This window comes from Branchiostoma floridae, chromosome 13 (genome assembly GCF_000003815.2).
Source record: "Branchiostoma floridae strain S238N-H82 chromosome 13, Bfl_VNyyK, whole genome shotgun sequence".
In the NCBI taxonomy this organism is placed as follows: Eukaryota; Metazoa; Chordata; class Leptocardii; order Amphioxiformes; family Branchiostomatidae; genus Branchiostoma; species Branchiostoma floridae.
The window spans coordinates 1,163,592-1,171,492 of NC_049991.1; the positions used below are offsets into that span (position 1 = coordinate 1,163,592).

Here is a 7,901-nt window from a genome sequence, read left to right on the forward strand (position 1 = left end):
AAAAACTGCAATGTTTTGAATATTTTCTGTGGAAATTTTGGTTTCAAACTGCAATCTGTAAACAAATGTATGTACCAAGGAACAAATGTGAACTTTCAGAAATTCGACAAAGGAATTCACACGTATAGTACCCAGGGATCTATGCATCATACAGGAGTTTGCAAGTTTGGGTAGGCTATATGATAATAACGTTAATGACGCTTCGCTCACTTGGTGGTTTTATTCGGTGGTTATAGCAAAGGACCAGGCGTTATGACACCATAAACACCCCTGGGCGGGTCATTAACCCTTAATTAATGACTAGGGAAAGTTAGTAATGTTGTTATGATACACAATATATGTGATTATCATTACCCAATGACGACGCAGCCAGGGGTTGGTTCCAGTCCTTGGTTGACCAGCGAGGGTCCACCTGTACGGAGCTCTCCGCAGCCTGCTCAACCTTCTCGTACATTCCACGCAGGCTGCGCGACAACTTGTCAAGGGCTTTCCTCTGAAAGGGCATAGGTTGTCATTTAATCCATCAAGGTATATTCTGAATAGCCGACAAACAAATGTAGACCTTCTGTTACAATGTTCTTTGTGCTATGTTCTTTGTACATTGCACACTCACTATTGCACACGCACAGTCTTATTAATAGTACGTAGGATCTGGACAATTATCATAGTAGATGACGAACAACTAATAAATTAGAATTGAAAATACCATATTTTGGGTACAATAGTAAATCATTTTATGGTGTCAGTTTGAACATAAAATGTGCTGTGTGTATTCTCAATGGAATGGTTTTGTTTCAATTTAATTTCATAATACATGGTAAAGTTTCTCACATGTGGATCGATGATGTCACTTCCTTTTCTTCTTGGTCGCCATGGTAACTCAGGACTGCCAGGTACATCTAATTAGATAGACAGAAGGGATAAAACTTGACCAATGACCACAATCTCTCCTGTTGGTTATCTTCACATATTTCTAACCTTAAATTGATTATCCAATTTGTACCTGTCGTCAGAGCCATGGAGAGCCAAACAAGCAACAACTGCATACATGTATGTGAATTACAGGTTTGACTACAATGTCAACTCTTAGAATTCCCACGGGTATCCTACAGGTAAGGCTGCTACATTAATAATAAATAGTGTTATTTATGCCCTCACAAGAAGTGTAGCCCACCCAATTGCAAGTGGCATCCCGAAAGTAGTTCGCTCCGGCATTCATTATATACTATAAACAGTCGCTTCTAGCTCTGACATTCATTGTACACCACATAATATAGCTTGTCTGCTGTTCCGTCTGGGATCCTGGACTACGTTAACGTTTGCTGAACTGCCCTGCCCATTCCACTATAGAGGGCGTGGCCACTAACCAGCCATCAGCCAATACACCTTTACATGTAGGTTGTCAAAAGGGACGCTCTTGCCAAATTAGGCCTGCTCATTGATATTCAACAGCAAGTGAACAGCATGATCAGTGTTTGACAGTCCTTTCTATATCTCGTTTATCAGATACCCGGTTTTAGATCTGTTGGATTTGTGGGTAAAGAGTGATCACAGCACCACCGAACATTAAAAAAAACTGTTCTCCTATTGCAAAAAGAAACAGATTTTCTGTGCACACTGTGGTCGGTACTGCTCATTCATATTAATAAGCAAGTGAGGTCAATAGCGAAAAAGGAAAAGGCAGTTAAGCAGAGTACAATCCAAGCTTCTAGGACGCGGACTTGACTCTGTGTAGGAGAATGTATTTAAGTAGATCTCTTTAACTTCACCATTTTGTTAAAAATGGTTGTCTGAAGGTAAAAATATACATTGTACATGTACTTTGCAGATTACTTAAAGTTTCCCATGACAAAGTTGATGTTGTACTCACATGGCTCCACATAGCTGGAGTGAACAGCCAAGCCCAGCTGGTGGTAGGATAACGGGTTCTCCTCCAACAGTGCATTTGCATAGTCGTTCCACTCGTAGCGGTGATGCTTGGAGCTCCAGTAGTCAGGAGCGCCACCGAGCAGTTCTTCTGTTTCTGTCAGGAACACGCCACTGTCTGCGGCACCAAGCTTGCCAGGAGTTTCTAAGTCAAAAACGAAATGAGCAGTCACATACATGTATAGTCTTAGGTTATACATTAGTTGCATGTATTACATCAACACTTTGATTTTGAGCCCAAGACCTTTGGGTTATGACGACAAGATTCTGTACAAACAACTACAACAGGGATGCTAGCGTTACCAAAACAAAAATAAAACTGCAGTGGATGACACTTGGACAGAAGGAAAGTGCCCAGACTTTGCATGATGTACAAAATGACCAACAAACTGGTGGACATACCAACTGATAAGTATCTAATACCAGCTCAAAAACGAACAAGAAACAGTCATGCCTTCAAGTACCAGAGTTACCAAGCTAGGATTGATGTCTTAAAAAATGTGTGCTTTCCCAGAACTATCGTAGAGTGGAATTGTAACCACCAAGGATGGTAGAAGCATCCTCTCTGGATAGTTTTACAAGTACAGAATGCTTGCAGATAGATGTACAAAGATTAGGTGTAACGGGTTGTTCTGCGTAATATAACCAGCTGCAGCCGCACCACATGCCTTCAAAGCTGGTGTGTTATGCCAGCTACATAGATACAGATACAGATACATGATTTCACCTGTCTTGACGTCCTGTAAAGCAACCCTCTTCTCTGCCTGCTGATGAGATGCCATGTGTGCTGAGTCTGTAGTCTGGTGGGACTGTCTGCTGTCTGTGCCTGCAGATTCTGTTGGATCTGTGGAAGACTCCATCTGAAGGGAAAAACATTACATTTATACGACGTGAAAATATACTACCACACATAGGAAGGATATCTATTAGACGTCCGAAAAAACATGTTTTTATGTTGCTTCTTTGCCTTTATAGTTGGATAATCAGAGCTCAAATGTTGCCACAAGGTTCACCCTGTTGTCCCACCATCTTCACCGATTCCCTATGAGGAGACCACACTTTATGTCCCTTCCAAAAGACAGGTGCAGCCCCAACTGAGATGCCCTAATGGGGGATCCCAGTTAGAACCAGAGGCTAAATCCTGAGACTACTACCAGTTGAGCTACAGGGACAGCCCTTAAAAATCCCCACATACTGTAAATGCAGAAACTTTTTGCGGTGGTTTAATGTTCGCAGTTTTTGTGGTGGCCACTTCACTGTGAACTTAAAACCACCGCGACCATTTTTCCATGACAGTAAGATACTACAGTGCATTGTGTTACCACGAACTTAAAACCACCATGAAAAGTCCTATTTCCCGCTTCTGCGAAATTAAATCCCCGCAAACTTAAATGCATTTCCAGTACCTCTTCTGAATCAGCCTCTCCTGATCCGTTCTCCATCACCCTCTCCTCCTCCTCCTCCTCCTCTGTGGAGCTCATCTCCTCAGACTCCTCCCCTGACTCCTCAGAACTCATCTCCTCAGAGCGCTCCTCATCACTACTGTACAGGGAGCTGGGAGGGTACACTGTTGCTTCAGTTGCCAGTGTCAGCTCTCTCTCTTGCTTTCTGATATGTGTTGGTGGTACCGGTGACACGTCGTCTTCACTGTCCAGTCTGCCCTGCAAAACTCTCTCATTCTCCTCCAAAATATCACTGTACGGCCTGTCACTGGAGATGGTCGATCCCTCCGCTGATGTTGTGCGTTTCTGTCTTCTCTTCGTTTTTGTTTTCTTCTGTTTCATATGAGTCATTTGTTTACTATGAACGTCATCTGGCAGTGTTTCTATGGGAGTTTCCAAGTCATATTTGTCCTCTATGGATGCCCTCTCCAAGTCATGAGAAATGATGTCGCCTTGGTCGAGTTTTTCTAAACTGTGCTGCAAACTTGGCTGGATGTGTGGCACAACTCTGACTTCTCTGTCTGCGAGTGACAGGATGCTGTCAGAAGACAGGGAGTGGGAGAGTCTGTTTCTGTCTAACAAACCTTCAATTCGACCTTCTAGCCACTCCACTCTGTCTCTGGCATGCTGTACCTGGAAATGTGGAGACAGGAGACACCAATAAAAAACAGGGTAGTAAAACATATTAAAGATAAGATATATTTGACTTAAATAAAAGCATCTGTGAATCTTTAGCATTATCCCTTCAGGTAACTGAGGAACTGCTTCTCAAGAGAGCCCTTAACAAAATCACAACAAAGATACAAAAGAGAATCACTAACATAAATCTAACATACCATACATTGAAAATGAAATTCAAATTTAGGTCATAAATAATACAAAAGGACACAAAAATTCAACTATACAAACAAATACTACAAAGCAAAAGAATAATATATATAGTAAATTATAAATGTGTTAATTGCAAATAGAAAGACATTCAAGTAGAACCAAAGTTTCAAAACCAATCGCTTCATTCAAAGCCAATATTGTATAAAGAAAGAGCATCTATGAATGCAAAATTCCAGATAATACTGAAGCAGATGTCATGATCAGTATACTAACCTCCTTATCTTCGCGTATAGCTTTTTTCAGTATTTCTCTTGCAAATAGCAGCTCATCATTGATCTTCGAGGCAACCTGTTGAAAGAGTATAATTCATTTACTATTACAGGCACTAGAGTTTCAAGATCTCCTACCTCCGTTCACGTACTGAGTGATGTGTTATAAATGTTTATCATTGATAATCCAAAGAAGAACCTCATGTGCTAATATCCTATTATCTTCTGCGCCTGAACAAGGAGGTTGAACCTCCTTGGCCTGAATAACACAAGTTGTTGAAAGTATGAAAATCTTATCAAAGATTACATCAGATTACAGCATTGGAAGAGCTGGGAGAGGAGTTCACTAACACAAGACAAGGGCTCCCCCTAGTGATAAAAAAACAGACCTGCAGCTTGAGCACCATCTCCTCAGACTTGGCCCTGAGAATGTGTACTTGGGTTTTGTGGAAGTCCACCTCTGAGATAGAGCGGGAATTCTTCAGTTCCTGTAAGGACTTTGCCAGGCTGTCCTGAAGGTCCTGAATCACCTGAACCTGAAGAATATAAAACAGTTCCTCAACCTTCAGTCATTATCTCCAGGAAATATTTTCACTAGCATCTGTCTGTCGGTCAACAAAGTAACTCTAAGAAAACTTCTGAATGGATTGTTAAATTGGTGTGCAGGGGTAGTGTGACAAAAGCTGGAAATGATTAGATTTGGGGCCCCCTAGTGGTTTACCCTGGTACTGCAGCGGAATGTTATGTTTGGATGGAGTTCTGAACAAGTTGTGGTCACAATGTTTGGATGTTAGATGGCTATTATGCTCGGGAAGAAGTGACCTTAGTGTAGGCCAAGCAGGTAGGGTTGCAGTTGCAGGGACTTTTTTGTAAAAGAGAATAACTCGTAGGTTGCTTAGAGCAAAATGTAATTAAGCAAAATGGGGGACATTTGCATGATTAATGAGTATATCATATCATAGCAGTTTTTTTCAAAGCATCTCTTGTCCCGGACATGATAATTATGTTTTTGACCTTTTGGTGGCAGATAATGTTTGACGTTAGGACAAGGTAGGCAGGTTTGCGCCCCTAATGTTTAATTTTGGAACTGCAGGGGCATTTTTGTCAAGACATTCCAAAGAGGATAACTGATCAAATGATATGTTACGAGTACCACTAGGTTTTCACAGACTATGTCTGGCCTTGGTCTGGGTCATAGCAGCAGGGCCTTGAAATACAGTGTTTTGACGAGATTACCGTATGTGAAAGGGCACTGACACACATCGTAAGCAATTATAACAATAGCAAAACAAACAGTGTGGGGGCTTTCTGACTGTGGACGGCGTCCCCAAGCCTATAGCTTCAATGCAGAACACAAAATTATAGTTCACATTTCTCAACTTCATCAGGGTTGGACAAGTCCACAAACCTGATTGTCCAGGGCAAGTGAAAGTGTCCATTGGGCAAGTGAATGTCCTGCAGGGCAAGTGAGATTTTTTCCATGAGTAACTAAGATACTTTTTATACTTGTTACTTTTCACTGTCATGGCATCCTGCATTGGTTAACACAGAGAAATAGGGCCACTAATAGAAGAATTCCATTGCTGGAAGTGAAAATACATGCATGTAGAAAAATCATTATAATGTCATTTTATGTTTCGGACAAGTGAAAAGTTGGTTTGGACAAGTACAATTTTTATGTACTTGCCTGATATTGAAGCAGCGTTTGGCCAGAGTGGATAGGACAAGTGAATTTTAGAAAACTTGTCTAACCCTGTAAGTACGGATTTCTTGGCAAAATGTGTGTCGCAACTTTTTTTTAAGAAGACAGCCTCTGTTGGTGTCCGAGTCATCCAAAACAAAATGAGGCTGTCATTTGATGCGTGGACAGCACTCTGGCCAAACGCTGCTTCAATATACTTAATATATATGCCTTCTACAGCATACTATTAAAAAACCCAGATCATATCAAACATAATGCAAACTGCAGTGAAATGTCCTGCATAATTGATGTATAGATAAGTGGCCTTTATTCCATGACAGAACGCTGGGCTCCAGAGATGACTATGTGATCATGTGCGTGTCACCAACATCAATTATTCAAAACACCTTTTTCAAAAAAATCTCGGCAAATGTTAACTAGACAGGAAAACGATTTGAACTATTATGCATTGCACAAAGGCAACAGTCTCTTTACTTTGATTACTTTTTGATATTCTTTGTGTATAAGATGACCAAATGCTCTTTTGCGAAATGGTCAAAGTTATTATTGTCACTATAATCAGTGCATAAATCCATCAATCAGAAGTTTTTTTCTGTAGCGTAGAGATTGCCAGGAATTTGGAAACAGTAAATCTTCCCTTTGAATACAAGGCACGCTGCAAGGGTGCCTTCCAAAAATTTTCAGTACTTGTCTTTTGTATCTTTTAAGTTCTAATGTCGGTCCTTTAAGATATTATGTGCACAGAAAAAACAATACAAACAACATCAGGGCTGAATTTACTTGACTGTACATGTATGTACCCTCTCTCGTGTAACACATCAAATTCCACTTACGCAACACATTTTCTTTCCCTTTTTACTCCATAAAAAGCAATGCATTGGACATGTTCATTTGTTTATGTTGCATACCCGGTAAACTGCCCTGTAGCGCACACCAGTTTGTATTGAAAAATAAAAGCTTCATATGTGGACAGAATTATTTGGTCCACTCACAAGAAGGACTCCTTCTCTTTTTGATTATTGAATTGAATGAAAGACCTTTATTGTACATTATCATATAGCCAGGTGCCGCAGACCAATCAGAAGGCCCCGTTCCACGTTGGTTATGACGCCGTAACACAAAGATTCAGGCCAGGCAGGTGGCTATCGCTCCTCTGATTGGTCAGAATGAATTGACACCGGCACCGGTGTCGATATGCATCGACACCGGCACCAGTGTCGATGCAAATCGACACCGGTGCCGGTGTCGATTCATTTTGACCAATCAAAAGTAGCGATACACGCAAGAAAGTAAGGTATATGCAGGCATCGGCCAATAAAAAGGAGCGAAACATATGCCAGAGCAGAGAGAATAAGTACAGACTGCAAGGGGGAATGGCTCCTTCTAACATTGATGATAAGTTTTGTTGTTCTAAAAAGCCTGCAATGTTTGGAATATTTTCTGTGGAAATTTTTGTTTTAAAATGCAATGTGTAATCTCCTTACATATGCATGTACCAAAGAACAAATGTAAATTTTCAGAAATTCGACAAAGGAATTCACACGTATAGTAACAAGAGATCTATGCGTCATACAAGAGTTTGCAAGTTTGGGTAGGCTATATGATAATAACGTTAATGACCCGCCTGTTCCTCGGTGTACATGGTGTCATAACGCCTGGTCCTGCGGTCTGGGGGATCCACTAAATCTCGTGGGGGGCTTCGCTCACTTGGTGGTTTTTTTCGGGAGTTGT

At 41.0% G+C, this 7,901-nt stretch overlaps 1 protein-coding gene across 2 annotated transcripts in view; it reads right to left on the reverse strand.

Annotated features, from left to right (window-relative positions):
- Positions 1–7,901, reverse strand: part of LOC118428709 — a 37,214-nt gene that overhangs the window by 28,438 nt on the left and 875 nt on the right. For both annotated transcript variants that reach the window (XM_035838852.1, XM_035838850.1), the window contains exons 2-8: positions 4,858–5,004; positions 4,473–4,547; positions 3,333–4,001; positions 2,654–2,786; positions 1,871–2,071; positions 832–899; positions 355–493 (exon numbers count right to left, since the gene is read on the reverse strand). In XM_035838852.1, coding sequence (XP_035694745.1) covers positions 355–493; positions 832–899; positions 1,871–2,071; positions 2,654–2,786; positions 3,333–4,001; positions 4,473–4,547; positions 4,858–5,004 — 1,432 coding nt within the window. The remainder of the gene's footprint in view (positions 1–354; positions 494–831; positions 900–1,870; positions 2,072–2,653; positions 2,787–3,332; positions 4,002–4,472; positions 4,548–4,857; positions 5,005–7,901) is intronic.